The 17,151-nt window shown below is 39.5% G+C and overlaps 1 protein-coding gene and 1 long non-coding RNA gene across 5 annotated transcripts in view; one reads left to right on the plus strand and one right to left on the minus strand.

Moving 5' to 3' along the window:
* PHACTR2 (phosphatase and actin regulator 2) overlaps positions 1-17,151 on the plus strand; it is a 273,453-nt gene that overhangs the window by 194,882 nt on the left and 61,420 nt on the right. For all 4 annotated transcript variants that reach the window (XM_053591283.1, XM_053591286.1, XM_053591285.1 and 1 more), the window contains exons 3-4: positions 10,337-10,417; positions 15,652-15,810. In XM_053591283.1, coding sequence (XP_053447258.1) covers positions 10,337-10,417; positions 15,652-15,810 — 240 coding nt within the window. The remainder of the gene's footprint in view (positions 1-10,336; positions 10,418-15,651; positions 15,811-17,151) is intronic.
* On the minus strand, positions 8,509-12,884 carry LOC128585889 (uncharacterized). Its single transcript, XR_008380137.1, has 4 exons — positions 12,672-12,884; positions 9,342-9,404; positions 9,182-9,267; positions 8,509-8,621 (listed from the first exon to the last, which is right to left on the minus strand). It is a non-coding gene; the product is annotated as an uncharacterized LOC128585889 (long non-coding RNA).

Here is a 17,151-nt window from a genome sequence, read left to right on the forward strand (position 1 = left end):
CTTGGCCTCTCAAATCACTTAGCTTATAGATGTAAGCCACCGCATCCACTCTACCATCTTAACTATATTGAACTGTATAGTTCAGTAGCATTAACTATGTTCACATTGTCATGGAACGGATTTACAGAACTTTTTCATCTTGCAAAACTGGAAGTCTATACCCATTTAACTGCTCTCCTTTTCCTCATTCCCAGCCCCTGTAATTTCTTTTTAAAGAAAACCTTTGATGAATTAACTGCAAAACATTAGTGATACCAACTAAAGTTTAATAGCCTTTTTTAAATAAAATGTTGACATATTGCTAACGTTATGTACTTCTTTTCTTTGTGCTGAGCTTTTCAATGCAATGCACTGCTAAAAAGTTCAAATTAGTTACCACCCCATGAGGTTTAAAAAATGTTCTCTTTGGGTAATTTGTATGATTTCTACATATGCAGCATTATGAAATAAAGTGGCTTTTTTTAAAAAAAAGGTAAAAAAATAAAACCTTTATTTCTGCTATTCATTTAAGGTTTAATTTAGGATTAAATTTAAGGTAGGAAGAAGGTATGTGGATATTAATAACAATGATAATTAAACCTCATGGAGTTTTTGCTATGTATCAGATACTGTTCTAAATGCTTGTAATCTTCCCACTCTATGAGGTAGGTTAGTATTATAATCCAAATTTTAATAATGAATAAACTAGTGAGACACAGAAAAGTTAAATAACTTGCCCTAACTTGTAGGGCTTTTGTGTAGCATAACCAGTAACTGGAACTCAGAAGCCTGGCTTGAGTTCTTGTTCTTAGCCTAGTATATGCTGCCTTCTAGATCAATAAGCATATCAGAACAAAATTATCAGTGGAATATACAAATGTATACAGGAAAAAATAGAAAGTAGGAGAGAAAAACTCATGCTTGTTTGATCTGTACTTGATACCAAACACTTTATATGATGTTTTAATCATCCTAATATCTATTCAAGTTATGTTTTACTATTTCTGTTTTCATATGTAGTAATAAAGCTCAGAGAACTTTAGGAGTTTTCACCTGCTAATAAGTTGCAGGATCTGGCTTCGCACACGAAGGAATACTCTTAAGGGACCTAGAATACATCCTGCATAAATGGTTTCTACTAGATAGAATTGTGTCATACGTAATATACAATAAACTTCTATATAAATATTATGTGGAAATATTTATTCTATATGTCTGTCAGTCTTATATGGAATATAACACATATTATATAGAATTTTATATTTAGAAAACTTCTATATAGAATATATTCTAACTCTTAAAAATTATATATCTGTGTATATATTACATAGTTTCGATTCTATCCTATTGTGTAAAAAATACTATTATATGCCATATATATTAAGAGGAATATGTACTTCCTTATCCATTTTCTAGGCTTTCCGTCTCCATGAAGAATTATGAGAGTTAGTAATCACTCTAATAATCAGAAAATCTGAAATCTCAAATAGAAGGGAGGGCCCTTGAAAGAGAAGCTTTCTGTTAAGTGGAAACTTAGCTTTGCTATCAAACGTGAAGTGTTACCGTTTCAACTTCAGGCAAAAGGTACCTTTCCTCAAACCCTATTTTTGGGGTTTATCTTAGAAAATAGAAACTTCAGCCGAAATTCCCTTTTGTCCCATCCCTGCAGGGTCAGGCAGGAATCAGGTACAGTTTTCCTCTCCTGGTTGAGTTCAGGCCTGGTCTAGTTTCTCTTGGAGAAGTCCTGTTATTTCCAAATACTGTGCGTTCTGTTGCATATGCAGGGTGGTAGGTAGAGTGAGGGGAGGGAAGATGTGTAAATAATGCTCAAGAAAAAATCAACTTTTTAATCATCTTGAGAAACCTGGTCTGATTAGATATGTATATGAAAGTAATAAACATGGATTTTGGAAAATTACTATTCGAATCTTTTTACTAACCTAGGCTGGTTACTCCCACCCATTAGTTTGAGTTGGTGATGTTTTAATGTGTATTGTTTGTAAGTTAACTAAAAAGACAAACAACAACAAAAAAAAACAGGCTTTTAAAGATTATAAGTTACTTCCACCACCTTTCTCCCCCCAATGGCCTTAAGATATGAAGAATTTCAGCCACCTTTAAACCAGGACAATAGTATTAGTATTTCAATGAATGGGAATGTCTTCATTTAGGGAAGTTTAGCATCATCAAGGTCTCTTTCCTATCTTATCTTGCTTGCCATTGACGGCATGATTTATGGTGAAATGAGATATTATCCCGTCTCAATCAAAGTTATTGGGTTCCTGAAATGTATAAGACTGAGAGCAGATCACAGGCAGGGGTCAATTCAGGCTCTTTGGAGATTCTGCTCCAATGGTTATTCCTTTTTTTGCAGATTTTGGCTGGGGCTGGGTTTGAACCTGCTACCTCTGGCATATGGGGCCGGTGCCCTACTCCTTTGAGCCATAGGCGCCGCCCCCAATGGCTATTCTTTATGATCTTCTAGTTCCAAAAGCCTCTCACCTTTAGAACTTGAGATTTATTTTAAAATGAGTTGTCTAGCCTTGGAATGAGATTAGAATGTAAATACTCTACAGATGATTATCATTATCCTTTATTTCGAACACTGTGTCTTAGGTTTACTATCTTTTACTGTGAAGAAACGGGAGATGGAAATCCACTGAAACAGATGGATCCCAAAGCTCCTGTCGTAGGCATATGTGTTTCTCATGAGTTTGCAAGAGTCAGTGTGGACGGAGGAAGGTCAGGGAGTGTTTCACGTAGCACACAAATCCTGGCTTTTAATTATTCTCCTAAGATTACTTGTACTTCCTGGCCCATCTGGGATCTAGGACTTGCTTATTGTTTGAGTCTTGAACCTTTATCCCTTGGGAAAAGGAACAACAGATCCCCTTGGGTTGATGGACCATGGCCATTTCCAGCTTGCCTCCTCTGGAAACAGATTTCTGCTGTTCAAACAGGTCAAAGACAATCACCTCTTCTGTCCTCCCACCTCACCCCACCACCTGGAATTTTGAAGGATTTCATATCGTTGTTCTATTAAAAAGCACTATGTTGAACAATTTATAAAACATTTTACCTTTTGTGTAAAAGGGGGGGAAATATTTATATTTACCCAAGAAAGTCTGGAAGGATACACAAGACATTAATTTTTTTAAAACGGACAATTGCTTGTACAGTAAGGTTAAGATTCATTTTGAACAGGTGGGGGGCAGACTGAGAGTGAGAATTTGTACTATCTCTTTTTTAAACTATGAGAATGCACTGGGTTCAATCAGATTCTGACCGGAAAACGTACTTAGCCCAAGTCTCATCCCTATCTGTTAGAGGGAAATAAAAATAACTACTTAACCTTTCTTTCAGGAGTACAGGGAGGGAAGGGATTGATTAGAAGATAAATAGGAAAATGTTCTTTAAACACCAAATAAATAGATGATTACTATCATATTTCTGGGGGAAATTGTGACACTAATTTCCCAAGAGGAGGAAGGAAGATAGATAACTTCATCTTCCTCTTTCTTAAGGCCTGGCCAACTTTCAAACTCTTGAATGGGTAAAAGAGGGTCTATATAGTTTTACTTTCACATTTCTACCCTGAAAACCTGACGAATCTTTGGTTTCTGCTGAAAAACACTTCAATTCGAAAGCATTTATCTGTTACCTTTTTGATTATTTGGGGCTCTTTGTTGCCAATGAATTAACAGGATTAATCAAACAAAATATTTATTGGCTCTAAATATATTGTGTAACTGAACACAGCCCAGGGGCACACAACCTTCAGGTGTAGTTCAATGCAGGTGCTTAAAAGCTATGATTAGGAATCTGCCTTTCTTTACCCTTTTGAGTTTATGTTCCTCTGTATGGGTTTTGGTTTTGTTGTTATCATTAACTTAAGCTCTTCTCTTGTGGAGGGAAGGTGACCACTAGCAATTCTAGGCTCATTTCATCTAGTTTTAACAGCTCCAGAAGAAAGTGAAAGCTTCGCTTTCTTATTGTTCCAGGAAAATTCTTGGGCTCGGATCTCACTGGAGCAGACTGGTTACATGTCCCTCTCTGAATCAATCACCAGAGCTCGGAAGACCCTAGATTCTGATTGGATAAGCCTGGGAATCCAAGACCCTAAAACCAGGAGTGGGGTCAACCTCAAATGACAGGGACTAGGAGAGGGGGAAGATAGTTTCCTAAAGGCAAAAAAAATCGAGAGCTATTTCCTAGATAGGCTTTCCCTCCCTCCCCCCAAAAAGACATTTAGATCCCTAATATCTACTCTGTCCAATATTTTATTTTTAGCATCATGAGGAAAAATGATAAACAAACTATGCCTTGTTTAGGGCTTAGACTAGAGTCATGTGAATATACAACTTAGTACACATGAATTTCATAATGCACAATGTAATAAGTGCTGTAACAGAAATAATAGTAATAAATAGCTAATATTTACTGAATAGCTTTCTAGTTTCCAGGTCTGCTGCAAGACCTGTAAGACCTTTACTTGGTTTAACTCATTTAATCTCCGAAAGAACCAGAAAGATAGCAACTATTACTCCATTTTGCAGATAAGGACACTGAGGCACAGAGAAGTTACTTGAAAGTGTTCTGGGAGCACCGGAGAAGGCTCTGAGTAGCCAGTAAGGCTAGTGAAATCTCCATGGAGGGGGCGCTGTTTGAAGAGGACTTAAAATTCTAGGGAGGAGTTCACCGAGAGCAATAGGGAACAGTCTAATTCTAGGAAAAAGAAACAGTAAATGAAGGAATGGCGCCTAAGAGATGCAGGAGATGTTTAGGAAATGGCACTAAGTAAAGTTTGACTTAAACACTGGGCTTGTAAAAACGTGGTGGAAAAAGGTGACGGGAAGCACGGTTAGTTGGGACTGGTTGTGAAGCTTGGCTGCTGTTCCAAGTTCAACTTGCTGTGGAGTCTGTAGGACTTGAGTAGGGGAATGCCATGATCAGATAAATAAAATAATGGCCAGCCCCCTGAGTGTTTTTAGGCGGGGATGTTGGCTTTATTTCTTTGCTCTACATTCTTGGAATGTTTGGAAGGTTTTTGCCAATGTCCTGTTGGGTGGCATTGGGGTGGTTATTTCTTTAAATGACTTGGTTCTGCCTCAGTGAAGGATCTTTTTAAGAGGAGACCGTTCTCTGACATTCTGTTTTCTGTAACTGCTTTTGAAGAGGGATAAAGCGGAGCCAAATGCGTCCAGAACACTTCCAGCACAGGACAAGTGGTTTTTTGTGCTGCTGTCACAGTTTTACTGTGAGGCCATTCAGTACTCAGAACCAAGAAGATAACACGGCACGCTTGTTTAATAGTCTTCTATTTGCTCTTCTATTTTGATCAGTCATTAAACGGTGTTAGAATTGAGAATTAGGACTCTCTTTCCTCGCCAAACGAAAACACAAGTGACTTGTTGACTACAAGATTTACTCTCAGAGATACTTCCAGAGTTATATGAAATCCTGGCCAAGTATCCGCAGAAAAAAAGCTGGTGGCATGTGCCCCAGCCTCTTTTCCTAAATGCAGGCTCCACGACGGCCTCTCCCTGCCCAGAAGGACATCATAAATCATTTATAATTTATGAGGAGCCTAGCCCTGTACTACACCCTGCTCGCGGCTGGTGTTTGTCCTCCACACACTATGGGTTCCCTTCTTCAGTGCACACAGAGACTTTTTCAGATGATCCATAGGGCAGAAAGCTGAGAATTTTCCTTTTGACTGGTCCAGCCAAAGAGTTAAAGGAGGAGAAGACAGAAGACTCTTGTTCCTCAGGATTTTGCCCTAAGCCTCACTTGCTTTCTCTAAATTAGAAGCTGGGAAGGGGCAGAAAACAAGGCCATTACCATTAATAGCAGATTTTCTTTTATTCATTTATTCAACAAAACACTTTTTTTTTTTTTTTTTTAGTGCCAACAGCCTGCAAGTCACCTTTGGGGACATCGGAGTAAGCAAAACAGAATTTTGGTTTTCATTGAGATTACCCTTAATACATGTTATGAGGTGATGACATGTTTTGCAGGCAAAGAAGATGGGGAAGGTTGGGCAGGGGAGGGAGCCATTGTCCACCAGGTGTGCAGGGAGGGTTTCTAATGAGGTAACCTGTGAGCAGAGGCTGGTAGGATGGGATGGAGTGAGCCAAGCGGATGTACAGGAAAGTGGCCTCCTGGAAAGGACAGAGACCCCTGAGCAAGTGAAGTGCCTTAGATGAGAAGCCACAGGGCCCTGAGGGGCTGGAGCTGGGGGACCCAGGAGGGAGTGCTTAGGAGATAGGCAGGTGGGAGGTTAGGGCATGTTAGAGTTGAGATATTAGTCCAGGTGAGATGGGCAGCCGTTGGAAGTTTCTGGAAGATTATCAGTATAAGAAGAAGTCTTACTTATACTAAGGAGTCAGGAAAATGGGTCCAGCGCTTCCCTTACTTCCTAGAGCAAGGTTGATATATGCTCTTGTCGTCGGAATTGAACTGTCCAAGCCTTAATTCACTCAGTGCAGTCAGTGAAAAAGAACTTGTGGTTTTGCTTGGCTTTGGTGCAAAAGTCACTCATTGCATTTCCAGTTGGGGTAAATGGGAGTACCCATGAGCCATTTATTTACTCAACTGGTGACAAGACTTTTCACGAGATTTAACCACTGTAAGACATCCAGTGATCAGTTGTTCTTTCCTGGCCGTCTTTTGGTTCTGCTGTAGCTGCCTTATTACATAGTTGCACGGGCTGGTGTGCGCTTCAGAGTCAAAGAGTAGCTGGTGGGACAGTTGGGATCAGATGTTAGGAGGCTTCAGTAACTCACTTTGCTCTCCCGAATACACAGAGCTGTCTCGTGCCGTTTTCTACTTACCAAGGGCTTACTCTAGAGCCACAGAGGGCTTGGGTTTGATAAATGTGCATTAGTTACAGGCAGTGTAACTTTGACCTTTTCTGAGGAATACCTTCTCCCAAATGAGGGTGATCAATAACCGAAGTGGATCATGCCATGAAGCGAGTGTCCTGCCTCTGTGTTTCAAAACAGGCGCTCCAGCACGTCTCGAGAATGTTCTGAGTTGACACCTGCTTTGCACAGCGTGTTGGACTAGAATGACCTCTCAGATTCCTTCCAATGCAAAAGCCTTCTGAGCCCATGAAAAAGCGTCCAGTGAATGTGCTCTGCAAACATACAGACACTATATAAACACAAGGCAAATATTTTAAAAGGTGAAGAATGAGATACTTGTCCTTCTGTGAGAGCGGTGGTTGGAATTTTGTGCCCAGCAACATACCTTCCATGCTCAGTCGCCTGCAGTTTGTTCTCATTGGCCCCGTGCACAGGTATCTGCATTATGTGTCGAAAATGCACTCAGCCCAAGACCAAACAAATAGCCAGCGGCATTTTCCTATCAGGGCCTGTTTATAGGAGGTAGAGCAGAAGAACAAAGCTGTTGGTTTTGATTCTTGGCAGGAAGCCGATGCTGCTGCTTCAAAGCTCCGGAGTTTACAAGGAAGAAAGAAGAGGAATTTTTAGTTTACAAAGAAGAAAGAGGGGGAATTTTTAGCTGAGATTAAGTTAGACTTAAAGCAACAGAAGACTCAAACTAAAATTAAAGAATCCTTTGAGCTCCGTAATGGAAAGGCAGAGATAAAACAAGGCGGGGGTGGGATGGGAGGTGGGGATATATTCTCAGGGCTTGCTGGTGATTTTTTTAGTGCACGAGTAAAAGTGTTTAAAGGTCCCCAAATCAGAGATTACAGAATGGCCTTGATTAAGGACACAGGATCACACCCCATTTGAGGCAGACTAATTGTCCTTAGCGATCATTGAATCATGTCCCTTATTTTATAGACAATGCATTAGAGGCCCAGGAAGTTGAAGTGACTGCCCAAAGTCACCCAACTAGTCATAGGAGTTCTGGGACTAGAATCTGGGACTCCTTAAAACCATTTTGTGACTTAGAAAGCTTTTCAGAAGAGCAAACAATTAAATGTTCTGTTTCATATGAACAAAGGGTGAATGAAGACAGAAAGAGCCACAATGTTTGCATCGCGAATTGGCACTGCATTCAGTTTGCCAGAATGTGGCCTGATCCCGTGGGACCAGCCACACTTGCTCTGACAGTTGCCACGTCCATCCTCAAGCTGAACAACCATGACTCTCTGGGCCTGTCCCCAAGAATAGAGGCCAGGACAACTGTTGCAAGAGGTCTAATGTCCTGCTGCCCCCCAGCACCTTGTCACGCATTAACGAGTTTGTACAGTCCTTGGGAGGTAACAGTGGTCACAGTCCTTCTAAGCCACCTGCAAACTCCCAGCAGTGTTCCACTTGTCATTGTGAGTGTTGTTATTTGGCTTCCTGTGTTAATAAGGGTTCTCTCCTCTTTAGCAAGAGTCTGAACAAATTGAAACTATTTTTAAATAACCACACTCTTTCTACATAAAAGAACGCCTCGCCCCCATGCGAAGTTAACTTTGCCCATTGAAATCACTAACCTTTCAGTGAGCTGCTGTTACTTGTTCTGGAAAGGGCACGAGAGAGGTGGGTGAGTCATCTAACGGAAGGGAGAAGTTTCTGTACATGTCTCCATTAAAAACCATAAAATGTTTGTTGTCATTCTTTGGACCTTTCATTCAGCCATTTGCTCATTCATTTTCTTGTTTGTTTATATTCTGATTCTGTCTAAAAAGTGTTTGAGAAAACTTAAAACAAAGAGCATATATACTATACATAAAATACAGATCAAGTCCATTGTAGAGAAGGAGAAAACAGAGATTCCACCTGTGAATTGTCATATGAAATCTGTCAATGTCAAGTTTTACTCTTTTTCTTTAACAACTAGGATTAAAAAAAGAATGCACAATTCCTAGTTATAAGAAAGGAAAAAAAAAAACAACAACAGTTTCTTCAAGAGAGACTGTGTGTTGCTATTTGGGGGCTCCTGCCACTTTGTAAACACTTTTCTAAGACTTTCATGCCCTTGTTACCAGCCTGGCCTCCCGGCACAGCCTCTTCCCCGTCAGTGTCCTTACTTCAGACCACCTGCAGTACTGCAGTTCTCTTCTTTAGTGTTAGCGCCACCTTCACAGGTGTCAGGGCAAGGCTTGGGGTAGTGGCTTTAGTTTGGGTTTAATTTAGTTGAAATGAGGTTGTCTAGAGTAGTGCCAGGATTTTTAGATTATAAGGCCAGGAGTAGGGATCTTGTGAGGGTTGAAATCTGCCCACTCTGCATCTTCACTCACCTTTCCTGCTCCACATGGTGCCCTTACCTGGTCCTTTGCTGTGTCAAGGCACTTTTTTGAACAGAGCATTCAGAGAGAATAGAATTCTGCAGAACATAATTTGGGAAATGTTGACTTATAGGATTAGTAGATGACAAACCCAGATGTTAATTTTACATACCTTCCTGGCCCCTGAGAGTAAGGAATGGAGCTGGTGGTTGCACAGACATGCAGGGTTCAGGACCTGCAAAAGGAAACATACACATAAAAGCTGAATACTGGCCGGGCGCGGTGGCTCACGCCTGTAATCCCAGCACTCTGGGAGGCCAAGGCAGGTGGATTATCTGAGCTTAGGAGTTCAAGACCAGTCTGAGCAAGAGCAAGACCCCACCTCTACTAAAAAATAAGAAAACCTAACCAATGGTGGGTGCCTGTAGTCCCAGCTACTTGGGAAGCTGAGGCAAGAGGATTGCTTGAACCCAAGAATTTGAGGTTGCTGTGAGCTATGAAGCCATGGCACTCTACCCAGGGTGACAAAGTCAGACTCTGTCCCCCCAAAATAAATAATTAAATAAAAGACAGATACCACTGAGGTCTCACTCCTACTTCTAAGACCCTTTCTGAAGTTTTACCAGGAACTTAGGTTTCTTCCAGAAGAGGGAAGAATCAGTGTTTGAGATTGTCAGCTCTTTATATGCTTATGAAAATTGTCCATTCTTAACTTCTTTCCCCACCCTCCTAAGGTGGGTTTGAAGTGGATATAGCAGAACCCTCTTGAATTTGACATATCATGTAAGCAGACATATTCTCTACATACATTGTGTATCCATAGAGCCCTGTGTTTTAGAATGCATCCTTGCCAAAGAAAGAAATTTCAAAGCAAGCAATGACCTATGGTTGGTCTGGAAGGATTTGTCTAGATTCCTGGGCAAAGATCACCACTGGGAAGACTGGGGGCAGCGGCTGGGCTTGATCACAGGCTGGAGGCACTTGCCCTTGTCCCAGCTATGTCAGTTCAACTCCAATTACACTTTAATAGGCGACTGGGAAAAAAAAACAGCTGGGGTTTGAGCCCCATGTGAACAGAATGAATATGCTCAATTCTGCTTAGAATGTGTTTCATAATTATTTTAAGCAATGATTCAATTCTTAACTTGTTCTTGTTCTTTTTAAAAGTATTAGAAAGGAAGATATCCACCAGACAAAGTAGAGAGGAGCTGATAAGAAGGGGAGTTCTTAAGGAGTTGCCTGATCAAGGTGAGGAAATTCATCATACATTTCCAATAATTTGATCCTTCGTCCTTTGGTCTTTCTTTCATGTTCTTTTGAAATTTAAAAGGATCGTGGTCTCTGTCAGATAAAGTGGTGAGTAGGTTAACGGACTCCAAGAACCTTGTTCATTCCCTAGGCCTTTGTGGGCTTGCAGGGAATCTGAGGTGTTACAGAAGAGAAATCCAGTGGCTCTGCTGGTGAATCTGTCACCCTATGTCACTCATCTAAACCCCAGACATGACAAAGGTACATCTGTGGCTAGCGATACAGATGGGACACAGATGCTTGTGTGACTCCTTCTCTTCTCTGTTCTTGCTCTTCAATCTTTCTACTCACATCAAACTCAATTGCTTAAATAAATGCCAAGTTTTAGCTAGATTCGTGCCATATTTGTTTCTTAAGACTCCCAGTAAAAGAAGAGAGGAGAGAGATGGCGAACTTGCCTCAAATGTACCATCAGTAAGGCACAAACGGGCACAATCTTCTGCTTTCTGCATTCTCACAAATCGTTTTTCCAATACTGTTCTCTTTTCATTTCTCGGAATCTAGTTCCTCACGCCTTTTAACTAACAATGACTATTTACAAGTTATTTTTCCTACTCTAATCTTCTTTCCTTTTTTTCCTCTATCCTCCAAGTGAGGAATCTTGGTTAGAAAAGATAAGGAATAGACAGAAACCAAGATTGTCCCCCCCCCAAAGAAAATATCAACATTGGTTATTTTTCCAAATAAATAATACTGAATGCTTTTTATGGCTCCCACTGCTATTAAAACTAGAAGACATTTGGTTGCAGTACTGTTGATGTGTCTCGTGCCTCCCCCTCCAGACATTTACTGGGATCAAGTATTATTATTCCTTTTATGAGAACAAATAAAATACTGTTAATTTGGAAATGAAATCAGAGTACCTCTTTTTCTGATAGATGTTCCTTGCAAAGAACTTAATGGTGAGGGGCATTTACTGTTTATAAATCAAAATGATGCCCTTTTTCCAGCATCTGAATAATTTCAGAGTGGAGCTGAGAACTGAGTTAGCATTTTACTCCTGCTTCAAAGAAAATAGGAAATTCTAGAGTGACTAACATCATTTTCTTGAATCCTCACAATTTTAGGTATTTTACTTCAGTTTCTGACCTGCCGAACTTTGCTCATTCTAGTATACAAATTTTATCTTTTCTAATTTTCTATTACCTTGAAGTTCTTTATTTCCTGTCTGGGGCTTTCAAAAAAAAATGCATACCCATAACTTTTTGAAACTTAAAAATAGGGTTGCAATATCAAAATTCATTTCCCGTCCAATCTCTCTGGAGTAGTAGGAAAATTACATTCTTGCTGACTGCAGAACATTGACCCATCCGTTTTATGGAGTGGGCCAATGCATTTGTTTGGCATCTTTTATTTGGAAATATTTTAAAGAAAGAAAAAGGTGGGAAGATTTGCTATGAAACTATTAGTAGGTTCAAAGGTAGAGATTAAAGACCCATTTTTTCCTAATTAAAATTTGTAGGTAGTAAAAGAGTTTACTTTTTCTAAATCAAATAGCAGTGAATAGTCAATATCAAGAAATGTATCGCTTGGTTTTTATTCTGTATAATCTGTTAAATTATTTGCACTCTGGACTATAATTTCTTGGGCTGACATTATTTCTCAAAATCAGACTCTCTTTGACCTTCTTATTTAACTTTTGCAGTTGAGCCTTAAAAGTTTCTAAAACTTAAAAAAAAAAAGACCATTTTTAACCTAAACATAATGCAATAGGCTTAATGTTCAGGAAGTCATAAAACACTGAGTTTTACTTTGCACCATTTGTACAGTTGCTATATTGAACTGTATAAATTACCTAACAGTTGAATGTTCCTGGGGACCCCTATTATAAATGGAGTCCTTCTCCTTTTCAACTGAGGGCTAGAGAAAATAGTTTTCTGTCACTTTCCAAAGATTATCTTGAAAATTTCGGTCTGGGAGACTGGACGCCGCTGGTGGTGACCGCCTTCTCTCTCTGCCAGTGAGATTCGTTCTTTGCCTTGATCTTTCCCTCCATGCCTCTGCTCTTAACAGTGCCCATCAAGCCCTTTCTTCAGTAAGACAGATAGACTTTAAGTCTCTCCAGCTACCCTGGATTGGACTCATCCCATCGTGGCCCATATCTTCACACCCAGAGTTTATTATTACTCCTTTTAGATTCTCTTTTTCACACCAAGACATACCTTCGATCTGAAAGTCCAGCGGTTTGTCTTACCTCCTGAGAAGTCCATGGTCTGGTTCAAAGTTCCTTTTCTCCTCTGCCTCTTACCTTCCTCACTTTCCCTTCCCTTTCACACGATGACATGGAGGTGTTTTTGCCTTGTCCTCCTGCCACGTACATTCAACCTTCTAATGAGTCACTCGCCTTTCAGGAGTACGTGATTTTCTTTATATACCGGGTCCTCCTTTAACTATATCCCCAGTACACTTGTTTACCAGAAAGAGCTAAGTTATTCAAACACTCGTGCTCCCAATTTAACTACTCCTTTCTGACTGTGCTTTCTCTCTCGTTTCACTTTAAGCTTACAGCTCTTTTCTGAGTTTTTCCTTTCCTTTGCATACAAACACTCCTGTGAGTCATGTTGACCTGGCCCCGCCTGTCATCTAGCTTAGCATCTTTTCTTGTATTTTACTGACCTCCCTACACTATATCTCAAATTTAACTTATTTTAATTCTAAAACAACTTTCTGATGGAAAACCTTTTCAATACACACACCAACTAGTTAATAATTTCAGTTCTCCTCTATTTTATTCTTGAATTCCATATTTATCACAAACATGTCTCTTTTTTCTACAGTTGTTCTCATATGCACTAGCTTTATTTCATGCCTCAAAGTAAGTATCTTTCCTCATTGTTGACTATTTTTCTCTGTAAAATTACCTAGTTGCTCCTTGTGTCACAGCTACATAATTTTCTCTCTAGCTATTTTGTTCTAAATTTAAAAAATCAGTTATTTACTAAATAATTTTTTATAGCACCAGGGTGTTTTTGGAATATACTAAATAATTGTTTAATGTAAAAATGGTTGAAATAGAATTAAATTATAATTCACATGACTTTGACATGTTTTTATTACCAACTAAAGTCAAAGAAAACAAAAGTAAATTTATATCTGAGTTAAATTTTAGGATTTTTATATAAAGAAGTGATTTTTTAATTTTGTTTGGTCTTTCCCCTTCTTTCTTTACTTTTCTTTTATCTGGATGTGTTGTGCCTCCCTTTCCTTGTTTATTAGCTAATTTCTTGGGATCTAATAGTAGGAAGTAAGAATCTTTTGAGTTCTTTGTGGTTTAAGATATATCCTGTAAAAAAAATAGTACCTTAATTTTATTTAAATAGTTAAGATTCACTTCCTGAAATGGCATTGCCTAAATTATTGTCTATTTAAAGTTAAGGATTTTTTTATAGTTGTTTATTTGTTTGAAAAAGAGTCTTGCTTTGCCCCCTAGGTAGAGTGCAATGGTGTGATCCTAGCTCACTGGAGTCTCAATCTCTGGGCTCAAGTGTTCCTCCTGCTTCTGCCTCCCATGTAGCTGAGACTTCAGGTGTGAGTCACCGCATCCAGCTAATTCTTTGCTATTTTTGATAGAGGTGGGGTCTCCCTCTAGTTCGGGCTGGTCTCGAACTCCTGACCTCAAGCAATCCTCCTCCCTTGGCCTCCCAGAGCACTAGGATTATAGGCATGAGCCACTGTGCCCAGCCTATTTTAGTTTAATATAGGACTCAGATTATAGGTTATTGGGAGTTGTAAGCAAAAACTGCTTTTTTATTCCATGATATGTATTTTACTTATAAAAATGGCATACCTGTTTATGTCAAGAACGTGAATAGGTTTTATTGCTGAGCCATAGCAGTTCAACCATATGTAATGAAAGTTGGTCTCTGTTTTATAATGATTGCCAAAATAAGATTAATTAATCAAAAATTCTATAGAAACATCTCTAATCATGTATCTCTTCAAGTTTGCAAAGTCAAAACTTGAATTCATTTATTATTCTTTTACGATGGTAGCAATGCCTTTTAATCTTTCCAGATATGAATGAAGTAGGATTAATCTTTTCAAGTATCAGTGAATTGAAAGTTTCTATAAAATCTCTTTCACTTTAGGAACCCCAAGGAATTATAAAAGTTCGAGGGGTTAAAGTTGCTATTTGTGTTTTAGATAATTATTCAAGGTTTCAGCTCTGTGCCTGTAGCTCAGTGTTTAGGGCACTGGCTACATACACCAGGGGCTGAACCCAGCCCGGGTCTGCTAAACAAAAATGACAACTACAATGAAACAATAGTTGGGTGCTGTGGGAGGCACCTGTAGTCCCAGCTACTTGGGAGGCTGAGGCAAGAGAATTGCTTAAGCCCAAAAGTTTGAGGTTGCCGTGAGCTGTGATGCCACAGGACTCTACTGAGGGTGACAAAGTAAGACTCTGTCTCAAAAAAAAAAAAGAAAAAAATTATTCAAGATTTCATTTTCAACTGACTTTTTAAAATTCCTCTGTGATTACCCTTTTCTGTGTTTTTTTTTTCCTCCTCTACTGTCTTTAAATTATTATAAGGCCAACATAAAGAATTTTTGATCCATTATGTATCATAATGACCTGAATGCATTTTGATCTTTCCATAAATAAGAAAACAAAATAAAATTAGCCTTGCTACCATCTTTTCCTTGAATATAGAGGAACAGTTATATCACTGTGTAAAGGGAGCGCATCTTATGTATTTAATATACTGTGGAAGAAATTTTCATATTCTCCCACCTATTGTTTGTATGTGTAATTACATTTCCTGTTATTTGTGTATTTGTATTCACCTTGTGTTTTGGTGCTTGTTAAAAATGTTTGTTTCATTTTCCAGATTATTCCTTTTGCCATTCCGTTACTGAATGAGAAACTAAGTGTTGACTTCAGCCACCCCTGAGCTCTGGAACAGAGGGACTCTTCTGCCCGGGGATATTGTGTAATTAGGATAATCATTCTCCTCTCTTGAAATGGCACACAGATATTCCTTCAGTAGCCGCTTTCTGGCAACACCAAGGAGTTTCTAGCTCTTTTGTTTGAGTACATTTATTTGGTGCAGCAGGGAAGGATATATTTGTTTCCCAGCGACTGAAACATGAAACCAAATCCTATAATCCTAGTCACTGGCAAGTTTGTTTTTGGCCATGAAGTTAGACATCTAGGTGTCTCTTTCCCCTTTTAGATGGAGATGTAACAGTTAACTTTGAAAATTCAAACGGGCACATGATCCCCATCGGAGAGGAATCTACCCGAGAGGAAAATGTAGTAAAGTCTGAAGAAGGTAATGGCTCTGTAGCTGAAAAAACACCACCTCTGGAGGAGAAGGCAGAAGATAAGAAAGGTAAAATAAAGAGAAACCCGTATTACTGACTTCAATACAGCTCAATGTCTAGACCTAGGTCTTAGACTCTAAATAGGGACTCTAAATCCAACAGAGTCTGCAGAGAGAAGGTTTGTAACTGCAAAGAAGAAAGAAATGATAACTGGTGAAGAGAAACAGGATGATTCCTTTATGTAGATGCGTCTGTTTTTTAAGCCCACTACTGGACTTTTTTATTATTAAAGCAGGTTAACTAAAGGTAATAATCTTGAAGGGGTGGCCTCTTTAATCATTAGAGATGTTCAAGAATATTATTCTTTTTTACAAACTTTTTGTCAGGGTCTTTTTAAAAAGTGAAAAATCTGAGCATCTTTCTCTGCTGGTTACAACTGGCCCCTGTGGGCTCAGCATGGAGGAATATCAAATCCCCCATCGCTCTTTCAGCCTGGCACTTACTCTCCAGCCAGCAGTAGGAAGTTGGCAGGTGGCATCTACACTCTCAATTTTGTAGTTTCTAGACATTTCTGAGAGACACTCAGGAATAGTTGCCAGAGACTCCAGGGACTTTGGTCACTCTGCTGGTTGATTGCCACAGCCTCCCCTCGAGAGATTTGCCTGTACAATTGGAAATTTCAAAATATGCCAGAGGCAGTTATGTGATTCCCCAAAAGCTTCATTAGAGACCTTGGTGTCTAGAGTGAATATGATGTGATAGCTTGAGATACCTGCAAAATACACATCTGTCAGGGACCCCCAGAACACTCACGGATTCCTGGCCATGGATGGCTTAAGTCTTCACCACAGCTGTGATGTGTAGGAACCTCGGGGCCTCAAACTCTTGCAAACTTGAACTAAAACTCCCATCAGGAAAGACTTTGTTGGGAGATCTTAGCTGGCTTCATGCAGCGTTGAAAGGAATCCTCGGGAAGTAGATTATTTCCTGTTTTATAATGTCTGTCTCTGAGTTGGATGGCCAAATTTTGTCAGACCCAGTTTGAGTTCTGTAGGCATTTGAGAATACTTAGGAACTTCTCCTCCTCTGTTCTTCACCCAAACTCTCCAAAAACAAGGAGAACAAAAGCACATTTGACGGCCTTATTTAATACTCAGCTGTAACTTAGAATTGTCTTCTCTGGAGGTTTATAACCACTTATTATTTGGATATAAATGATCCTTTGAAGGTTTTAGGGGCCAGGCGTCACAGTGGCTTACACCTGTTATCCCAGCTACTCTGGGAGGCTGAGGCAGGAGGATCACTTGAGCCCAAGGGTTTTGAGGTGCAATGAGCTATAATGATGCCACTACATGTTTTCCTGGGCAACAGAGTGAGAGATCCTGTCTCAAATAAATAAAAAAATAAAT

This window comes from Nycticebus coucang, chromosome 5 (assembly GCF_027406575.1).
Source record: "Nycticebus coucang isolate mNycCou1 chromosome 5, mNycCou1.pri, whole genome shotgun sequence".
In the NCBI taxonomy this organism is placed as follows: domain Eukaryota; kingdom Metazoa; phylum Chordata; class Mammalia; order Primates; family Lorisidae; genus Nycticebus; species Nycticebus coucang.